Raw genomic sequence first — 23,371 nt, forward strand, 5'->3', positions numbered from 1 at the left:
TAATCGCTCTTCATAGAAATTTATACCTGCAATACGCGCTCGTTGCGGTCAATATCGCGCTCGAAATTGGAATTGGATTGGATTATACTGGAATCGTTTCCAACTGACAAAGTTACTTTCGTCGGACATCAATATTTCTAAATGAAGTTTCCGTGAAACTTGAAATAATGGACATTCCTGCCATTTGTGTTCGACACGATGTATTTTCCAGCCAGCGAACCGCAACCGTATGACGTCGAAAAAAAAAAAAAAAAAAAAAAAACAAAAAAAAACATTATCGCTCGAAAATATCGCTGCGTGATCAAAGTCATTCCGCGAGATCAAAGCAACCCCATTTTCCGCGATACGTGCACGAGATACACTGTGGCTTGCCGAACGTTTTTGTTCCCCACCTTTGGCAAAGTTGCGAATTTTTCTCGCCATTATCTCGTCTCGTGCCGACAAATTCTTTAGTATGTCGAAACCGTTCGTCGATGTTTATCTGCAATGGCGGCCGCATTTTCAGAATGCACGTATTGTACATTCACGCACGACATTATTATTACGAGATGTCATGGGCGGGGAGGAACATCTCGTCGTAACGCGTTATTAAATATTTTTCTGATTGTTTATACGCGCCTACTGTCACTTCTATTTTACGGTCGTGCACGATATCATCCATTTGTCACGCTTCGATTTATTTCGAGTTGATTTTTCATGTCTCAAGAGTTATTCGATGCTTGACGAATTTAAAGTTTCACCTTCAAATATTGTATAAGTTCGTGAATTATTATTATCGTTACAATCACGGTTTAATAAAATCGATGAATTGGCGAGATCCTTTGTACAAGTGACGGATGCGATTGTTTAAATGGAACGATTTTCTGCTGTCTTATTCATCAAAACTTACTCTCGCTCTGGAGCTCTTATTTTTTATTATCTCAGTTTATCATTTATCTCTCCAGTTTTTTTTTTCCTTTAGATTTCCATCGCGCTTATAAATCATTGTTGTAGTTGCTTTCACTCAGGAATCGCTCATTCAAGCGTACTTATCGACCAAGATTTTCTGAAGTGCGCTTGTAGCGCACTTTCACGTCGCGCTTCGTCTATTTTTCATTATTTCCCGACGCGCTTCGTTTACCTTCGGTAAGAAAAGCCCCTCCGCGTCTCTCCTTCATCCTGAACATCTGTGATGGAGAGCCGCGGTGTTCAATTTCGGTCGGAGCTTTTCTCAGTTTAACCGAGAATTGATTCGTCTCGTGTTTATCTTTAATCTTATTAAAAATTTCCAATTTTCAGAATTTCATTTCAGTCCAACTTAATTGACATGATGTTTTTACTATTTATCCATATGCAATTTTTAATATTTTTCTAGCGCCAGAAATAGATTTAAACCCACGCTCGCGGGAAGTATAATTATACTTACCTAGTGAAATATTAAACAGATTTGATTTATCTCTTGAATTGTAGAACTGGCAGGAATTATGCAGCAAGTTTGCAAATTGTTTTCTTTAATCTATACGTTTTCTTGGAATTAGATTTGGATTAAATGTTATTATTATTTATTTCTAATTCTTGCTTTATCTTTTACAATCTCATATTTTCTTATAAAAATAAAAATTAAAAAAACAAAAAACATTAAATTTTAAATTTTAGAATGATATTTAAAGCAAACGAAATTAAATTTAAAATGAACTCAAACTCAAAGAAAATTAAACTTTAAATTAAATATAAATTAGAATATAGATATAGAGTAGATAAGAAATATAGATTAAATATAGAAAAGAAAAATAAATTAGAATCAAATCTAATTGCACGATAAAACTGAAATTACCTTACAACTTCGATTATTTCTACTAATTTTACAAATCTTGCTTTTGATTATCTCTTTAACTAATTTTGCCTAAATAATTAATGTAACATACATAATTGCGCAAATAACACGAAGATACTTACCTCGATACTTTAATCACATTTCTAAATCTAATTTTTAGCTGTTTTTAATCTTCCTTACTCTAACCATAGATTTGTCATATTATATATTTATTTCTGGCTATTTTCAGCCAACTGAAATCAAATAAAAAAGAGAAACTGACGAGGATTATGACGTTCGTATCTAGCGTGCGATAACTACGTCGCGTTACGGTTTAATGGTTCGACACATTTCACAATAACGCCAATCTACGGCGGTATTAATTGTGGATGGCCACTTTATCGAGCGATCGATCGCGCGACGGGACATCAAAATCAGTTTGTAACAATCACTAATGGCGCATCCCCGATCGGGACGCTCGATAGCTCGCGCATCGCCATCGCGTCGCGAGACTCTTATCTCTGATCAAGAAACACAATCTATTCTACGCTAGGAAACGCCGTGACCCTAATCGCGCTGGGAGAGCTCTATTTCAGACCTATGCTTAGACAGGTGCACTTATCATCGAAGCACGAAAAATCAACATATTTTTTTCGATTTATTCTCTTTTACATTATATCTGTCTTGATGTTTTTTTACATATTAGGAAATAATCGAGCAAACTTTACGAAAGTAATTTTTCACAAAAGTTAATGGAAAATTTTTCGTCCGTTCGTTTAACGATGATATTTAATATAAAATGAATATATAATAGATATTACGTTAGAGATATAGCATTTTAATATTTTCAGACGGGAAATATTTCAGCGAAGGAGAAAGATTTAATTCATTCCGCATCTAATGGAAAGATGCCTTTATTCAAGTTAGGGACGGAATTTTCGGAATTTTGCACGCAATGTACTTTATTCGCGTTCGCTCCAACGAGGAGTGTAATAATAGGGGCGGCGAACTTTTTTTCGAACGTGTGTAATAAGCGCGCTATTTATTTGAGAGAACGCGAAAGAGGGGGGCTTCCAAACTTTTCTTTGGCCCGTGCGTAATAATAGAGAGATCGTTCCAAACACACTCATTCCTGATGTATCTAATAATAGAGAGCCAGTTCCGAACTTCTTTCTCCGCAAAGTGTGTAATAACAGGCAAACGGTCCTAAAACTTCCTCTTGATGCGTGTTCGAATGAGGAGGTGCCTCCCATACTCTCTTAATATATGTAATCACAGGAAAAGGAAATACGGTGCCAAACTTTCCTGACGCGTCTAACGATGACAGCAGAAGTTTCGAAGAAAGAATCGAGTTCGCTCCCCTCACCGCACGTTTCGTTTCGGGGGGGGGGAAGACAGAGTGGGTGGAAGGAGATCCGACCGAATGGCGTGCCGCGGGCGATTGATGACTTGTGACCTACTTTTCGAGCCGGTGACCCAGATGCGAGGGTGCCTTGATGTAAGATATCCTTCTCTCCGCCTCTCTTTCCAAACGTGCTCTTCTTCCGCACTCTCTCCGCTCTCGACTGCCTCGCGGCTGGGAGTCGGCCGGGTTAGTTCTCTTTGACAGCGAGAACATATGGCCGATCTCGGATTCGGAAGCGACCTAGGTTACGAGATTTTCAGGAACCGATTAGCCAATTATTTCCGAAATGACACGCCTCAAAACTTCGAACGCGCCTTATTTATGTTGCCTTATGCTTAAAAGGCATTTGAATATCCGGCCTGAAACTTACGTTTAAAGCGAACAATTTATTCGTGGATCTCTCCAGATGATCCACGTGAAAAAAATAGAGATGGTGATATTTTATTAATTATTTAACGCGCGAACAAACCGCAAATCGAGTAGTTTCCTATACAACCAATGTTACATCATGTTATTAATCCAATCGACGTGAACTATTGAAAAGCAGGGTAAAATAAAAAAAAAATGTCCTTCGATGTTTTGCATGCGAAGAGTTATTACTGCGGATATTTTAAGCGGAGCGTATTTTAAACGAGCGACTTATCGCTCGATGAATCATCGACATGATCGTTACTCTATTTTTCGCTCATGATTCATTATATAAGTGAAGGTGATATCGACGGAACGCTTGATACTTTATCAACATTATCCGAGGTAGATTGTATCATATATATTGTAAAAATAGTCGTGATAGCAAGGAATTTATCTAACTGCTTGGAAATTTCTATGAAACGTTAAAGTACATTCAGACGTACAAATAGCTCTCCTTTGATATATTTCTACGATTATAACATTTTTCCTCTACTTTCCTAAATTTACAATCTCTATTCAATATTTAGTCTGTATTAAAAAGCTAGTAATTTTTTAATTTTGTAAGAAAGACATGATCTCTCGAAATATTTTTTCAATTCTACTCTATTTTTTAATTCATTTTTCCATGGCAATTTGATCAGATCTCGTCGGCTCATGAGGGTAAAATCAGAAAGCCATACAAATCCTTCTTTCCCTCTTTGTAATCTACCGTTTTAGACTCGCTCATATTTCACGTTGCAGCAAGCGCGAGGCAAGAGAAAGAGATGGGGAAAGCGGGTCCAGGATTTGTTTATGAAATTTATGCTAAGTCAAGGTATAAGAAACCCGGATAAGCACCCGGGCAGGCAGGCAGGCAGGCAGGCAGGTAAATTCGTCTCTGTCAGTCAGCGTTGCGACGGGTAGACGACGATGCTCTCCGACTCGTCTCATCCCGCTCTCTCCCTCTCTCTTTGCTCTCCTAGCTTTCTCCTAGGATCCTCTCGCCGAATTGTGACAGCGTCGTCGTCGTCGTCCGCCGGAAGGATACGACGCCGCGCGTTGTGTATACCCGATGTGCGCGGCGTCGTATCGAAAGCAGATAGGGAGTGGGAGATAGGATGGAAGTGGGGTGGAAGTGCCGTCGACGGAGGGGCCGAGGAGGGGGGATTGGGTGCTCGCGCGGTGGTGGTAGTAGCGGGTAGGGAGGCCTCCACGTCGCAGAGGATCGAGAACGGTGTAACGTTGCTCTGGCCAGCACCACCAGCCTCAGTGTCGTTCCGGCCGCGGTCTCGTTCGGTCGTTTTTGGCGAAGGGTCACGAGTTTATGCTCCTTCGGCGTATCACCGCGACCGCCTCTCCTCCCGGCCTACTTTCGACCCGTGGAGTTACGTTACGGTCTTCTGTCGAGCTTACTCGCTCCGGGCCACCACTCGCGTCGAGGCTCGTTATGAATATGGGCTAAATCGAGACTCCTCATATCCGCGTGAGGATATCAGAACCAGTGGAGTAATGTGCCGCGATAAGTGAGAGGCTCGAAACGCGGAGTTGTCAGAGTGCCAGAGTGGCAGTGTGAGTGCCGAATTTACTCCGTATTAAGATTACCGTCGTGATTGTGCGCCTGATAGCACTGGTGGCGCGGTCCGCGGGTATTGTAAGATGAGCCCGGCCTCCCAGGGCGCCCTGGAGGTGGAGCGTTACATCGGCAGCTGCCTGATCTCATCTAACGTGCGCGCCGGGCTACACGGTAAATCCGTGGCCGTTTGCCGGAAACAGGAACAGCCAGCGACGGTACGCGGCGGCGGTAAGGCGCGCGGCTGTTACAATGGAGGGCAGGGTTATCCCTCCGGATTGGCCGATCAGCAGCAATGTCAGGTGCAATACGGCGGTCCGGGCGGTTGGACGGGCGCGCCACTAATATCAATGACGTCGAGTCCGCGCAGGTGTAATCAGCGGTCGTCGCCGTCGCTCGGCCAGCAGCAGCAACAGCAGCAACAACAACAACAACAGCAACAGCAGCAGCAGGCGTGCGCCGAGCAGCAACTGCAGGTGCCACCAGGTGGTCACTTGCATAAAAGTCCTCTGTCCAGGCTGGCGATTCACACGCAGGGCGCACCCTTGATTTTGGCCGGTCGATTTTACAATCGTGGCAAAGTGCACAACAACAATAATAATAACAGTGGCAACCCTAATGGCATCACTAACGCGCTGCCCTGTGGCAACGTTGCCGGTAATTACGTTCATAATGGCGCGAACCCGTCCATGACGAGCAACGCGAATGGTGCGACGAGGTGCCCGGCGTCGCGAATCGCCCCTCAAAGGCCGACGGAGGCCATCCCGAAGAAACCATCGACGACGGCGTCTTCGAACTCCAAGACGACGAACGCCGACTGTTCCACCGCGGCGAAAGAAAACGCCGGTTCCTCGAATATCGCGAATATCGACTCGCTGAGTATCGCGAGCGACGAGAGCTCCGGCTCGAACAATTCGGAGAACAGTCTGCCGCGCATCATCAAGCCTCGCAAGCGTAGAAAGAAGGATCGCAAACCGCCGAATAACGTCGCGAGTGGCGGCGTCGACGCGGCTAAAGCGGAAGAGCCGCAAGCGCAGCGGCAGCCGCAGCCTGCCGGTTGCGGCGCCGTGTCCGGGGAACAATCCAACGTCGTCGGCGTGAAATCATACGCGCCGACTTGCTACGAGCCAAGGATCTACGAAGCGGTCGCGCCGCACCTCAGGAACTACCGGAGGCCACCGGTCGGCGGCCATCGTGAGAACATCTACGGCGGTTGTAGGGCGCCGACGATGCAGACCGAGATGACGGACAGGCAGCAGCGATACGCGCACCACCGGCATCACGTGCAAGTGAAAGTGCTGGACGACAACCGTAACGTGATCGCGGCGCCGATGCGTGCCGCGGCGCCGCCCAAGGGCTACCGGCATCATCACGATAACGGCAACTGTAGCGGCAACCTGCCGCGACGTTACGTTCACGAGTACGCGGGTGAGTCCTGCGAGGCCGCCGCCAGGGGGGACGGTCTGGGTCCGTGTCAGTGCCGATACTGCGATCCGGCCGGCCTGATCTGGGATGTCGACCGGAATGGCTACTCGCCGTTCCTGACGACAACGTTGCCGCCGCCAGCACCGCCGTCGTCGTCCGACATCGAGTACTGTCGCGGCGGTCATTTCGGCCAAATGCCGCTGTTCCTGACATCGCCGTGTCAAGCAAATCTTCAGGAACGAGCGCTCGACAGACTATTCAACGAGCACTCTCGACCGCACGACGACGTCAGAGACTCGGGGGCTGTCGCCGGGCCTGGCGGCGTGGTGTTGAGACGCAGCTGGAGCGACCCAACGAGTTACTTCAGCTACGGTGAAGAAATTGCCGCGCCGACGAGGGACGTCGGCGTGATCGGTGATCGAGGGGGCCAGTCCGAAAGCGGGAAACACAAACGAGCCCTCTGGCGTGGCGATAGCATCGGTAGCGCGCCAGCGAGCTCACCGGTGAATGCGAATGCCGCAGGTCCGAACGTCGGTAGCGGATCCGCCGTGTCCCCGAAGGGTCTAGAGGTGTCCACGGAAATCATCACGTCGCCTAACGGCCATCGGGATTTGGAGATCAAGTTCTACTCGTCGCCATCGCCCGCCGAACGTCTCGCCGAGGAGGACAAATCGTCGTCGAGTCTCGCCGGGGAGGCCGATGACGACGACAACGGGGACGACGATTTCAGTGACATATGGAGTTACCACGAGTCGAAGTTGCAGCAGGACTTCCGCACGCTGCTGCAGGCGGAGGAGTGATGGGTTGTCGTCGTAGGCGTTATCTAACCGGATATGTCCTCGAGCGTTCGCCATCATCGCGAATTCGTCTCTGGTGGAGTGCGAAGTGAGAACGAAACGGCAAACGCGCCGGCGACAGCAGAAATAGCGCGGAGAAAAGTAGGAGAGTGCGTGGGTGTTGAGAGACGGCAAGATATTTGGCCCTGTCTCGAAAACGAGTGACACGCCGGGAGAGGAATACAGACGATATTTTCTTCATCGTTCAGCGCAAACCTGCCTGATTGACGTCCGTCTTAATCTCGCGATGGTCGCTTTTACGTGCTCGGGGATGTCGGAGGAAGGCCCAGAGCCAAGCGCGAATGTCGCTAAGACGTCGCTGAGACCCGGGAAGACGTTGAAGGCGACAACGAGGAGGGGCTTCTCACCGCTAACGGTGTTCGTAGTATACGTGATGTGACGTGACGCGCGTGCACGCAATGCCGCACGCGACACGCCGTCGGATGGAGTGCCGATGTCGCATCGGCATTCCATCTAAATGATGTCCCGGCGTTCGGCGAAGTGAAATTGACTTCAGCAACCGAGAAACCGGTGTCGATCAGCCTTGTCGCGAGCAGCGTGTCAGTCTAGAGAGAGACCGGAAGAGCGTTTACTTGCGTGTGTGCGTGTGTGTGTGTGTGTGTGTGTGTGTTGTGCGTGTATACGCGCGAGCATGCTTGAATACGCGTAATGCACGTGACCGTGTCTGTCGGGTCTCTTTAGCGCATGAATTTTCTTTATAGGTTGTGACACGACGATCGTCGTCGGTCGTATAATCGATGTCTCGTATTCATACGAATTTTTTTCTGGCTTATGCAAGGATTTTATTGAACGGAACCGTTGAGTTAGGTTATCGTTGAAAGAAATCTTGAAATGAACAATCGCGCATCTCTCATCTATGTGTTTGCTAAAGTCGATTTATAGATCGTGCAATCGATCCGTCCGATCCTCACGTTCCAATTTGCACGGACGGATTAAGGAACGCTAGTCGATTAATTTTATCGATCTATAAAACGTTTATATATTTCTAATTGGCTTAATCGCGCCGATTACGCGTTACTCCATGCGTGGAGAATAGCCACTTTTTCCTCATTCTCATCAACGCAACGATATTCGCGGTACGACCTACGGCGAGAGAGCGCGCGTAGAAGATGTCTGCGAGCCAAGAAACGATGAAACTTAAGAACAAGGTGGAAGGGACGAGGGATAAAATATATATAACGTCCCTGATATTTTATGTATTACCAATCGGAATATCGGAATGCCTTTGCCGTGCCCTTCTGTAGACGTGGGACCACTCATCTCTTATGCTTCGGCTATATCTGTTTTCCGATCGATTGCCTTTACACAATGATTATCTTATCATGAATTTATTCTATCTCGTTCCGCGCGATCCCACGCCCAATTCTTATACCCCATTGTGTCTTGGCTCCGAGACGTATACCCGAGACCGACGCGAAGAATATTAAACTATCGCTTTACGCGTAATTAGGCACCGGCTATTTTTCCTCGATGTTCGTCGATGTTCGCGCGAAGCGACGACGCGCGCGTGTGTTCTACGCGCACAACACCCGGTCTCAACAACCCTTTTAGCGGCACGGGAGAAAATCGTCGACCGAATTTGTTCTCAACACGTGACTAGGCCTGCTTCGCTAGCCGCGAAGCGCCATAAGCCTCGTATTCTCATAGTTCTCGCGTCGCGCCATTCACGTCGGGAACGCGAGAGACGGAGTCGCGTGTGATGCCTAAACGGCGCGTCCGCCGCGAGAAAACTGGTCTCGACCGCCTTGCCGGCCGCAAGGGGTTAATCACGAGGGTTAATCGCGAGGTGCACGCTCGCGCGTGCATATGCCCGCCTCGCCCGCACCACGCACAAACACAACGCTCGCAACGCGACGTGACGATGCACACCGGCGGCTTTTTCTCGCCGTTGTCGCCGTCGCCGCCGCCGCCGCCGCCTATCGCCGCCGCCACCATCGTCACCGCGCCAACGCCAATTTAAGACGAGTAGCGGCGACGTGACCGTTTAAAACATAACGTAGCAATTAATCGGAGGAACGATGAACGGTCCGGTCCGTTGTTGGCCGCCACCGCCGCCGCCTATCGTAATCGATGTCTGCGCGCCTTCCACCTCGTCTCTCTCTCTCTCCTTTCGCGCCCGATCGCGGGCGATAGTAGGTCGAACTGTTCCCCCGGCGGGAGAGAGAATCTTCATCATCATCTTCTCGCGAAAGGGGCCCGCCTCGCGTGAAAGGAGCTACCGTCCGTACTGGTAACTGCGTTTAATCGTGCGCTATCGCTGCGTTTTATCGGATAACTCGGCGCAACGGTTCGGAATCGGAGTCGAGCGCCGATAAAGCCGGGCGGCTGGCTCTCCGAGTTCGTAACATTGTTTCGCGTTTCCTCTTTTCTCTCCTCTCTCTCGCGCGCGCGCGCGCCGTTTACCGTTGCCTCTGCTAAATAACGGCAGGCGGACCAGATAAACGCGTTATTGATTTGTTCAATATCAATACAATCAAGTGGAACTATCGTTGCCGTCGTTCCGCCTCGACCCGCCGGAATTGGATGGGAGATATTGTCCTACGGTCTCCGTTACGGGATGTTTAACTCGTCTGGGATCGACGACTGGTAGTTCCGAAATTTGTAACGATCATTCTCTCTTTCTCTCTCTCTTTCTCTCTCTCTCTCTCTCTCTCTCTCTCTCTCTCTCTCTCTCTCTTAATAAAACTTTACGGATTTGGAATTTAGAAAGTTTCCCTTTTTTTTTTATCTTCCTACTTTCGACTACTTCGACACCTAAATCACTCGGAAATCACTTGTTTCTTCTAGCGTCGATAAGGATCTTAATAACCGTGAGCTTTTTCCTGTTAATTTGTCAGATAACTTCAGTTAGTCCTTTCGTGAAATGTTCGATGTATGATCGATCGGTGGTTGGCGCTGGCCAATTATCGCGGCAATCGAAAATGCGACGGGCTGAAGCGCTCGAGATCGAGCGAGGGTGGAAGGCGCGGCAGGAATTACCGGCAGGAGAGAGAGAGATCGGGCGCTCTATACCCGAGATATATACTATATATATATCTACATTAGCGAAAGGCCATCGCGCAGATTTACACAGAGCGTAGAAGCGAGTAAATGTAGAAGCGAGTCGGCCGGTCACACACACACACACACACACACACACACACACACACACACACACACACACACACACACACGTATACAAAGATATACACAGTGTCTATCGCGAGCTGCTGCGTCGTGATAGGTCGACTCGTTCTTCTGTAAATCTGCGCTCGATGATCGAGAAAGCCTCGGTCGAGGGAACCGAGGTCGCGCGACGAATCCCGCGAATGCTGCGTCGTTTTATATGCGATATTACGAAGACTATACCACCTGTCCCCGTTCCCCCGCGACATTACACGTCAGCTAGACGGACAAAACACATTATTACGAGCCACCAATCATCATCCACACGCCACCATCTCCACACTCTGAGACACGTACACACGCGCGCACACACACTCGAAAAATCCGGTAAACCACCTATCGTTAGACCGTAAGTCCTAGAATCTAAGGCGATCCATTTAGATTATTATCTGTTGTCTATATGTGTATAGAAGAAATCGCGCGAAGACGGCCCCGCCTTTTGTTGTCACGATTTCGGAGCGCGCGATGGAAAGAGATGACGAGGTGTGATCGGGGAATACAATAGATGGGCGTTTTGAATGGGATGTTTTTTGCGTACGCGTGTTTCGTTTCGGAGAAACGGGAATGGTGAATACACATACACTCGTAAATAATGGAATGATGAAAGTATCTCTTTCGTTGTTGTTAAAAAAAAGGCGTTTGCGAATTTGGAAGAATGCCGTATTGTTTCTCTGTTACAGTAAAAGATACAGTTACTATAAATATAACTCTACATATATATATATATATATATATATATTACAAACGCAAACAGTAATCGGAGGGGACACAGGTTTGGCGTTCTAGTTTTCCGAAATATATACGCGATGGAATTATTCATGAATATTTATAACAGCCGTTTCTCCAAAAAGAAGCGCGCGCACGCATGGATTAAACTAGGAGGAAACCGATGTGAAATCTTGTTAGTATTCAGTACACACTCGCGATGCTGGGCGTACGAAGGGCAGATCATAAAAATTTGACAACGGCGACGATGACGACGATGACGACGATGTCCGTTTGGGCTGTAACGGGTATATGTTCTGCGCGAAGTTGGACGCGTACGTAGTGTGTTCTCTCTGAGCAAAAAACGCGAAGAATGATATTAGCAATATTTCTCTCTTGCCGGCGAGTCGCACCTTGCGTGGCAAGTTTTATTGCCAAGTGGCGACAGATAAATATTGTCCTTGGCTTCTTGTTAAGGCGGAGCGCGCGCGCGCGCGACGCATCGGTGCATAATCATGCAATACGTGCATGAGGAAATCGCACGCAAGAGAGGAGAGAGAGAGAGAGAGAGAGAGAGAGAGAGAGAGAACGAACGACTGCTTTTAATAACATCGTCGTCGATATTTTTCTTCGAGGTTTCTTACAAACCGCATTCGAGGGAAAAGGCCTGCCACTCGCAAATGTTCGTTCATGTTTCATCCGATTGCGTGCGATGTTTGTCGATGCTGTTGTATCGACGTATTTTCGGTTGTATTTGACGTTGCTGCATGAATGCGCTGTACGAGTGCATCGGAGTGTAGCGGGAAAAGTGAAACACGCCAGGGACTGAATCAAGTCGAGCGACTACGTCGCAAGCCTATTTTAAGATCTAAGTCGTAAGAGCGATCTTATTTCTGCGTATAAGCGGCCTTTCTTATCGATAGACTTAACGAACACGTCCCGAGTCGCCGAGCAAATTTGAATGAAAGGATCAAGGGAGAGAGAAGTCACATGCGTCGCGTCCTACGCACTGCACTTAGGTTCGTTTTCAAGTAGTTGTCGCTTCTGCTACGAGTGTTTTCGCAGAAATTTCCTCTGTTCGATTTAAGTGTGTGATTTCGCTATTGTCAATCTTGATTACGTGTGTCAGCATAGCTTTACAGCGCGTTTTTGTGCAATCCCGTAAAAGATATGCAGCTCTTATGACGCATCCATGTTCTCGAATGACAAACAGCGCGACGATCGTAAAATTTTGTTGTAAAAAAAAAAAATGGAGAGATAATATAGTACGCGTTTGTTATGCACGATCTCTTCGTGAGGAGTGACGGCTTTAGGTCCGGAAAGATTCAAGTGTTCTCGATGTATCGGATAGCAAAACGGCGTCTGCTGACGATCTAGCCGCGGAATTTGTTACGAACAATTTTTCTGGTGACGCATCGGCGGAAGTGACCTAATTTATTTACCGTTCTCTGACGTCTAAGAAATTTGTTAAGATATGTATGCGAATATCACGGTCGAGAGAAGTGAGAATTGATGAATAAACAAACGAGAGAAAGAGAACGATGTACAGTTGTGTTTTTGAAAAAAAAAAAAAAACAATTCCGTTGTAAAGATACTCTCGAATCCTCTTCACCTGTTGAAAGTCGCGTATGTAAAAAAAAAAAGAACCAAAAAAATTTTGTTTAAGCATTATTGTTCTAAAATATTTGCGATTTTTATTTGTATTTACCGAATGTTTGGGAAATTGAGAATGAAGAATGGCAAATATTGAAGAAAACAACCGCGGCAAATATTAAACAAAGAGGCATTGAAGGACTTATAAAAAAAATGAGAAATGTGAAAAAAATTGATGGAAATAAAATGTATAATAATGAGATGGCCGATCGACAAGATCCTTCGATTATCGAAAGTTTGAATTCTGATTTATTGTAAGAAGTGCATCTTGATTTATTTTTTTTTTTTTGTGAAACAATTACATATAATTTGCCATGAATAGCGTTTGAAGCAAAATTTCATTAAGGGCTCTAGAGAGAGACAGTAAAAGAAATATTACCGAATAAGCACGCGCCGGATCGTCAAAATGCGTTTGTTTCACGCTGCCCAGGCAGCATTTTCTCGGATGATTTTCCCGATCGCCCGTCCAACGTGATCGCTTCAGAAATCGTGCTTTCCGCCTGATCTGATCTCTGACGAAGACAGAGGGAGAGACTCGAAAACAGCCGAAATGGTGGAGTTCAATGAGCGCGATTTAATGATTCCCCCCCCGATTGATTTTTTCTTTTTTTTTTTTTGCCCCATTTTTTCCATTTGCATTCCCCATGTCGGCCGTCGATCGTTTTTTGATTCTCTCACCCTCCTGCTTCTCCTTTATGTATTTATTTCACTCATCGTCGATTGACGTTAATAACGTATTGTGATAATGCAACGATATAACACATTCGTACACACACGTACACACACACACACACACACACACGTATACACACCGAAACTTGGCTCCGCTTCGTCATAATAGACTGATCAACCAAGTCGACCTATCAGCGTCGCTCATAGTGCTGTGTTGCACTGACTCGAATCACACTGTTTGGAGGAATCAATAAAAAAAAAAAAAACGTCTTTAATTTATTCGTGGTCATTATCTTTATTGTGTGTTGTCCCATTATTACAAATAATAATAAATATTAGATATTAATAAATGCACATGTAAAAAAATAATCTATATCATCATATATACACACTTTTTTATCTATATAAATATTTTATCTATATAGATATTTTTTTCGAAATAATAGATATGTAAAATACATCACAGACTTTTGTTACTTTTTTTTATAATAGACGAAAGTTTGTAACAAATAATTTGTCATTTTTAAAAACGCGATTTTATTTTGATAAAAATTAGGTAAGAGGGATTTAAAATTTCTTTAGCACTTCAGCAATTTGCACAAATAATGTCTAGTCTTTTAATGTCCAAGCGATTTGCGATGATTATAAAGTTTCTAAATATTATCGCATCTTTATTTAATTTATTTTCGTGAACGTTGACCTGTTTTTATGCCATTTCTTTGTTCTGTTAATATTCAATCGGTTCATCATCCTAAATGTTATTTTTTTTTTTTTTTTTTACTGTAATTCACTTTGGTTCGTTGATGATTGCCGTAATTTTTCCGAGGAGAAAAACTAATTTCCGAGATTGAAGGGCAGAAATTGAACTACCGGACATCCTTTTTTTCCCTCTGATCCGTGAGCATCAATTCGCTCATGGTGAACGAAGTCACGCGAGGATAACGATAACTTAATCACCTTCCTCACGCGTTTCTTATTCATTCTCCCTTCTTTCTCTCACCAGCAAGCGGATTGAGTGAAAATACGCAGGGCGTTCAATTTACTCGTTTATTCAGATGAAAATTACTGAGATGGCAATTTTGCCTTCCGCTCGTTACACGACGAAATATAACAGAGCCGCATGACGTAGCGCATATTATAACGAGTTTGACTTATGGTAAGTATGGTAACAGAGTTTGATACGTATTTAAGATTATATGTATCCCGTTGGCGAGCTGATTTATCACGCGAGCGGCGATTTAATATCCCCGACAGGGGTAACGATATAAAACACTTAAGTCACGATCGCCCGACATTACGGCCGGCGTAAATATAACGCTCAAATATTAAACGCGCGATCAGAATTAAACTTAAATACAATCGACTATTATTAGGATGTAAATTGTAGCAGTTGTTGCTATTCGACCTTTCGTCTATTTCTCGCCCCTCGTAATATCACGTCAGATCTTGAAATTTCATATAACGTAATATTACACCTGTGCGAGGTGATCCTCAAGTTGATTACTAGAAGCGTGATTTCTCCGTGACGATTGGGCAATTGCGATCTCTTTCGCTCTCTCTTTCTCTCCGTGGGTGGCACGATATTATCTGCTCAAGTGCCGTTTACGCGCCGTAATTTCTTGAGAAGTCCTGCCGATTTCATCGCCGGTTTTGCATCACCGCCCTCCGACGCCTCCGCATGGCGAGCGAAAGCACCGATTCTCGATTCCCCTGGGAATCGGTTTATTGCACTTCCCGCCGATGCCAGACCGTCATTTCGACGGCGGCGAATGCAATCCGACGACCTCCTCTTCCTTATCTCGGAATTGAGTAATGGCCCTTTCGCCGGTTCGCGTGTGGGTCGGTAAACTGCTATAATTCGCCCACGTTACCGTACATCCACTCCCTAGTACTGTTAACATTAGTTCTTCACACGCCCATTCTTCACCGCACTCTTTTTTGTCATCAACGATTTTTGTCCTTCAACGATCAGGTTGATACTTGTGATTTTGCTTGCTGCATTTCTTCATTACGAAGTCCTAATTTTAAGCATCAAAGATTTCATTGCGTTTCGAATTGAAAGGAAAAAAAAAAAACTGAAAATTTAAGAAATTTATTTCTTTTTTTATTAAATAAATATATTTTTATGATTTTCTCGATTTAAGAGGGGGAGAGAGAGAGAGAGAGAGAGAGAGAGAGAGAGAGAGAGAGAGAGAGAAATCCGCTTTTACTTGCTAATATCTTTTAATTTTCATCGCATCGATGACATTTAGTGCTCTCTAAATTACTCCAGAAACTTTTAAAAATTTCTACCTGAAATTTTTCTCGGAGATAAGAGATGGCCGTGTAATTTGCGCGGATTTAGGTCACGCTTGCGGTCAGGCTCAGGGTCTCTCTTGCCTCGTGCCGAAATGAATGTTCGTAATCAATGACACCTCATTAGCCGGTCGACGCTTTGCCTAACAGCCTGCGGCATGCTGTGTCGATTGAATTAGCCATCGTCGGCGTATGTATGCATGTGTATCCATGTGTGTACGCGACGTAATCCGTCTGTCTTATCGCGCGCGCCGTTGCCTGTGATGAATCATTATACCGGTTGGGATTAGGGACGTCAATCACGATCAGGGGAGGGGGAGGGGGAAGAAAAGAAGACATCGCGGGAACGTAGAACCGGTATGCCGATGTCTACGACAGATTTCTCAGAGAGGAGTCAATCGAACGAATCGATCGAGCACGGCGTCGAAGTTTGCAAACGACTAATCACGAGATTGTTGCAATTCACGGTTGTTATCTCGCATGGCGAATATACGTTCGTGCGTTATCTGTTAATTTGAGTTCGCTCGCGAAAGAGTTCATGGGAAAGTGTCACGTGTGTACCATGGGGACGAGGAGGAACGATACGTATCGAATTATTTCGGAGAGCAAATTAAGATGCCTGCGTCGCGACTTGTATTTTCTATTGCGCGATACGGTCGCTTGTGCAACATCGTAGATTTAAATAAACAAGATGATGAAATCTCGGCTTCGCTGTCGTGTTAATACACGATTTAAATTTACACATGGATTTAAAAAGGTTCCAAATTAATTTATCGATACATTAATCAATATATGCATTAGTATATGCATCGTGTAATGTTATTGATCTTAATTTGTATATCTTTAAATTATTGGCTACACAACTGGTTATCATATGCTTGATAATTTGCATTAGAATATTTTTTGTGTATTGATATATAGAATATTATATATGATTTTATATAAAAATATTTACACACACACACACACACACACACACGCACGCACGCACGCACGCACGCACGCACGCACGCACGCACGCACGCACGCACGCACGCACGCACGCACGCACGCACGCACGCACGCACGCACGCACGCATACGCACACATATATATATATATATATATATATATATATATATATATATATATGTGTGTGGATATTGAAGATAAATTTGATGTCACAATGTAAGAGGAAAGTTATGCAAGATGTGTACGACTAACTATTGATTGCATAAAAGTGGAATCAACGCTAAGAATGTTAAATACTTTGATTTTCATAACATACAATTATTTTCTGCCTCATCTGTATAATTTGCCATCGACATTCATCGACATTCATGGTCAATCAATATTCATATTTCATTACGTGGGCATATAATTTCGCACTATATTTTAATATTGCCGCGGGCGGTTGTCAGATATTTCAACTTTGTTATGTATTATTAGTGTGAAACTTGTAACAATTTTCTTCACTTATAACTAAGTTAAAAAAATCCTATTTATTATTATAATTCTACTATTTTTATTAAATCTTGAATCTACTAAATTATTCGTCTTAAATATTTTTACATTAAAGTTCCTATCTTTATGAAGTATTGAGTAATTCAGATTTTTTAATTAATACATAAATCAGACGTTTGTGCACAATTAAGTAAAATTTAATTATATTATTAGTTAAAACATATAATATTGTTAAAAACATATAATATTGTTACATTTTATTATAAGAATTAGTAATCTTGAAACTTTCATTATGTATCTTTTTGCACACTTAGCCTTGAGAGCGAAACAAAATTGTACACGAATGTACGTACCGAGAGATCGTTTGAGAATCATTACGCAGTTTCACAGTGCACCAGCGTTGTTTCTCGCTAATTATGTGACCTGTCATTAAGACGCTTGCGAAACCTGAGGGCATAATACCGACCCACTGGCGTTACCCAGGCGGTTTTTCATCCTCAGCGTCATAATCACGTACACTTTGTATCGCCGCATTGGCACCTTCTGTACTCGTTAGTGCTCTTTCGTTCATTTGCTCGTTCGCCAAAGGAGCGAGAAGGAGAGAAAAGTTAAGAGAAGGGAGGGAGAGAGAGAGAGAGAGAGAGAGAGAGAGAGAGAAAGAGTCATATCTCGACGACGCATTCGCACGCCGTAAGTATATTTTAAGAGCCGCGCCGTTTCCAGCCAATTTGCATCTGAATATGAGCGTCATAATGGTCTGAACTTTGCATACGTGACCTTGTCGCGTGTATCACGGCGGAATATACTTGGGAGGAACGCCGTCGTCGTTTCATCGCCTGTTTGCTCTTAATTACGACTATTAATACGGAACGAAAGCATCCGCCGTGCGAACGGAGAGGTTTATTTCCGATTTTTAATGTAACTTCTGACCATTTTTAGACCAGATCGATCGCATTTCTCGTGTGTGTGTATATATATACAGTCGTTATTTTATATTCTAATTATAAAATAAATAGACCTTTACGTTCTCACACGTTTTGGAATGTATGTTCTGTAAAAGCCAACATTCGCTTCAGGCGTTACTCGTTCGAATAATTGGTACCCATTAGTTATTCCGAGTAATTATTTAACTAACTATTGTTGGCTGGATGATATATTCGAATCATAAATATTCATTATTTTATTATTGTCCGCGAAAAGGCGGGTTGCTGCGAACCATATCGCGATTTGTTCTTTCAAAGGGAAAATTGCGTGATTCGATCCTTTTGAGAAATTAAAAAAATTTAATTCTTATAAATTTATTACTTTCGATAAATATGCGCTCCGACAGATTTACGGTACAGGACAGCTCGTATGAGCGCGCCGCAGTATCGAAATATAGACAAGAAGACTTCTCTCGATAACGAACGGCAATTATTACGAGAGCGATAAGTGCATGGTACTTGCGCGAGGTAAATCTCAAAGTGGCGATCACGAAAGAAGTGTTCAAGAGTCATAAAATAATCGGCGAGCATTCTCCGGTTTTACTTTATAACTTTGGGATATCGTTTTGGCCGCGATCGATCTTTTCTTCCGCGATCGGTCTTTTCTCTTTCTCTAAAATTTCACGAAACTTGCCACGCAAATTAAGATCGAATTTCGAACGATCGTGTTTATTCTGTTTTATCGATTATAAATTTAGAAAGTGAGTAGAAAAATTATAGAGAGAGAGAGAGAGAGAGAGAGAGAGAGAGAGAGAGAGAGAGAGAATATCTATTGTAAATGTTTATTGTACCAACATCTTTTACATTTTGCTCGTTTATAAACTTTTGATATTAAGATACTGAGATAGACATTATTCGCATTCGTTAATTACCACCGATGCTCGTTCGCGTACTGTGTTAATTACCGCTACACGTTTACTAGACTGTTAAATAAATTAACTGTACCTAGTTAAAGTGTACCCGCTGTAACTTTCAGCTTTTTCGCTGACTCCTCGCAAACGTGTTATTTCTCCGGGGGAAAACTTCTACCCGAGGATTTTGCGTAGAATTTATTGCCACCGCGCCACTGCTGGCATAAATCGCGAATTTAACGGGCGCGTTCATTCGTCGAAATTCGTTCGATGAGCTCCAGCCCGCAATGAAAAAGTATCGGGTTTTAACTCTCTCTCTCTCTCTCTCTCTCTCTCTCTCTCTCTCTCTCTCCGCCAAAGAGCGAAGCGCTGTTGTTTCGCGCAGCTTGTAAAAATAAGGTTCGTCTAACAGTATTGAAAAGTTTTTAACGATTCACCGGTGGAGCCGTCAAAGCCGTAATTCCTGCCCGTTTTACTCCCCGATATCGTACCACTCCCGCCGATACTATCGAGTGGATTAAGTAGATCGACCACGGTTAACGTTGCACGGCAAGAGTTCTCTGCAAGTCGGCATACAATCGTGGCCAGAAGTGCTTGGCAGCTTGAGTAAATCGTGTTAAGCCGAGGTGTTTCATTTCACGAATCAAAAGGTAACAGTCCATGACAAAATAACGATCAACGAGATGCGAAGCGATTATCGAGGAAATATATGATACCCTGGTTTATGAGATATCTCGGTCTATCGATTATTTTCCCTCGTTGAGATTTAATTGATGAGATTTCCACGCTTTTGGCTAAGGCTGTATCTGCATCTCGAAGCTTATATCTGGGTGGTACATTATCGTATTATCGGATACAAGATAATAATGAGATATTACAATCAGCATTTAGTCTGTTATAATCACGGTTAAATCGGTTAGAGCATTCATATTAATCCGAATATTAGACATATGAAACGGCGCAATAGTTGAGAATTAAGCGGCTTAGGCACTTTGTTCTATCGCGGAATTACAACTGTGGAAAACAACTTGAGAATGTCCGTTTAAAGATTTTAAATTTGGTGCTTGAATTACATAGTTGAACTCTGCTGAAACCAGAAACGCATTTGGATTAATCCTGGGTTAATGCTGGGGTAGACTCCTTTTTAGAGAGAGAAAGAAAAGAAAACAGCGTAGTTTATTCTTAACGTATTTGAAAGACTCAGCAGAAAAATGCGATACGATAACTTCTCATAGAAGTTGGCCTTTTGTAATTAAAAATTTCTATTATCAATCGCGTTTATGATAATTTAAAAAAAGTTTAATAATATTTGATTTTGAACTAAATGTAGTCATGAGAGATGAGAAGAAATTTTTAGAAAAATTTACACGTATATTCTCTATTGTATTTTCTTTTTTTTAACTACTTCAATTTCATAAATAAACTTATATTTACACACATATCCTCTATTGTATTTTTTTTTTGCTGTTTTAATATTAGTGACTGAACGTCAAGAGCAAATCATCGAATAAATCACCGAAGCTCTCGTCCGGCGAACGTCGGTTATGATCGAGTTTTGAATAGGTCGACTTTACGTAGCATTACATTGCCGAGCGTTATTGGACGATCCCGAGAGCAATGCCGTGGAGTCTCGACACAGTTTATGAGCGCGCGCGAGACGATGCACGATGTGTTATTACAACGCGCGGTAAACTAATGGTAGCGAAACGTTATCAGGTGGACCGCGCTCGTCGTTGACATCGCGCCGCACTTATGCCGCCGGGGTTATCGTGTTACGCATTCGCGTGGCATTCCGGCCACCTGGTTCTCTGTCGGTGGCACGTTACACGTAAATCATCGCGCGGGAACGGAGTCACCGCTGTCGCCGCTTCAGCCACTTCAAATGTCGACCCGTAATCGTATACCCGGCGGACAGCGAGCGAGCCCGTTTGCGGATTCCGCAAAAGTGGCTCGGGTGGTTCGCATCAACTTTTCTCATCCTGTGACAGTAAAACGCTTGGTCGGAGGTATCGCATTAGAGTGGCAAAAAGCGAGCGATACTTTCGAGGCCGTAGAGCGAAGAGTTGCCTCCTCGGCAACCTGCAGTTTTGTCTCCTTTTTTTCTTTTCCTTCTTTTTTTTTTTTTTTTTTTTTTTTTTCACTTCAGTAATTTTGCACGGAGAATCGAAGAAAACTTATTTCTTCGAATGTAAAATAAACTTAAATTTATTTTATTATTTTTTTTAAGAAAGAAAAATTATTCAATCCACATTTTAAAAATTAAATTTTGAACGATTTTAGAACGAAGATTTAAATTTTGGTATAGAGTCGCTAAAAATATTCACCAAAAAAATGCTCTAATATTTGTTATCTAATAATTAAATTTTTTAGAAAATTTCCAAAATTAATTGAATGGGCGAAATAAAGAGAGAATATATACAAAAAGATTACAGACATTTGATTTGATTTTAAATGTATCACGTTTATATGACATAAAGTATATTGTATTGTATACTTTAGCTAATGCCATGTGTTATTATTATTGCCACACACACTTTTGTCACTTTTCTAGTGCCCATAAAATCCGCGAGATTACCATAAGACACAGTATGGGATGTTTTGAAGCATACATCATACTTGGCCGATGTAACGGAATATCCTCCATATAATATTGCACCATAAAATTCGCTTCTTCTTGTCTGCCTTTGTCGCGCCTCGCTCCCCTGTCCGTCATTATCTTTTCGCGACTCCCTCAATGGTTATCACCCGGGGATTACACTCAACACTTCCGCGCCATATTTCCTAGCGTGCTGGGTAGTCGCGCAACCTTTACGCATTAATTGCCGCCATTGTCGCCGGTGTCGAAGTCTCGCGTGGCGGCTTCTATAGCCTTCCTCGCGAAACTTAGCGGTTGTCTCTCGCCTCGCGCAACACGCGACCGGTCATCCCGGAATACACGTAGGGTTGAATTTACATTTCTCCAGACCCGTGGTGGCGGTGGCGGCATCCGCGCGGGAATATATCTTCCTTAACACAAAGTAGCAACGAAATTAACGGCGGTCGCGTGAACTTTATGATCGCCGGTATCTTCCTCTCCCCCCCCCCCCCCCTCCCCTCTTTCTCTCTATCTCTATCTCCTCTATCTTCTTAATTCCTTTCCGATATCGCGAATAGGCGTTTATTTCCCTTTGCGCCGTGTATCAGACGCCCGTGACTTGCGGCTTACGCGCCTCATAGCCCATCGATTACAGCCTCTCGTCCGTCGTAGGGAGGGACTGTTCCTCATCCGCGGGAAACGACACGGCTCTCCACGCTGGCGGAGCTTCCAATGCGATTGAATCCGCGTGCCGCGCCGACTTGCCTATTAGTTTCTCATCGGCGTATTCCTTGAAATGTTACCCGCGCATGAAGTATCTCTTGCACGAGAGAATTTATGATGTGTCTCGTAATTCAGTGGGTTCGGAAAAGCGGCGGAGGTGGCAAGCCATTTATAATCGAGGAAGTACGAAGGCGGTGAATCATCATCATCAGCAGCAGCAGCAGCAGCAGCGGGTAACGAATCCGTCAATGCTTCGCGATAGACTCGTTTGACGTACCGTTTCCAGGTACGAATGTCTACGAGGTTTATTAGGAATAGCGATAGAAATTGAGATTGTATCATATTTCAGAGAGAATGTCATCTTCGATTTCGCATCGGAGGAGGATATTATGTCTTCCTTAGATCAAATAAGATGCGATGTCAAATATTTCAAGAAATTATATGAGGAAGCTTAACGAGAATACTTTCTTTTTCACGAGTGTCTCAGAAATGTTTTTCCTTCACTGAAAGCACGTTCCTTCCTCCACACGGTATTTCTGATCGAGGAGTCTTATAGCAGCTTGTTGCCGATGGGACATGCCGAGAGAGGCGTGTGACGCACACGATTTAGTCTTCCCGTGGGGGACTGGGGTCCTGCCCTTCCCGCTATTCCCGTCACGGCTTTCCGCGCGGCATCCGCGCGTAAGGAATGTAACGGGGCGGGGATCAGGAAATCGGCCGAATGGCTTTTTAACACGGCGAGGCGGTTGAATTATCGAGGAGGCGCGAATGCAAACGCGGTCCGATTACATGCCTAGAAATGTGCATCTCGAAATGCGTGCGCTCGGCAAACGAAACGTAAAGCCGTCATCGCGCTGCAATTTCCGG

The 23,371-nt window shown here is 44.2% G+C and overlaps 2 protein-coding genes across 5 annotated transcripts in view; both read left to right on the forward strand.

Annotated features, from left to right (window-relative positions):
• The window catches only part of twin (CCR4-NOT transcription complex subunit 6-like twin), a 505,964-nt gene that overhangs the window by 73,526 nt on the left and 409,067 nt on the right, over positions 1 to 23,371 (forward strand). The window lies entirely within an intron of this gene.
• Positions 1,741 to 13,913, forward strand: LOC112552479 (uncharacterized). The gene has a single exon (XM_089072787.1). The coding sequence runs from the start codon at positions 5,244 to 5,246 to the stop codon at positions 7,380 to 7,382; it is 2,139 nt and encodes a 712-aa protein (XP_088928913.1). The 5' UTR covers positions 1,741 to 5,243; the 3' UTR covers positions 7,383 to 13,913.

Source organism: Pogonomyrmex barbatus, unplaced genomic scaffold, assembly GCF_055798465.1.
Source record: "Pogonomyrmex barbatus isolate J1 unplaced genomic scaffold, ASM5579846v1 scaffold1, whole genome shotgun sequence".
NCBI classification, from domain to species: Eukaryota; Metazoa; Arthropoda; class Insecta; order Hymenoptera; family Formicidae; genus Pogonomyrmex; species Pogonomyrmex barbatus.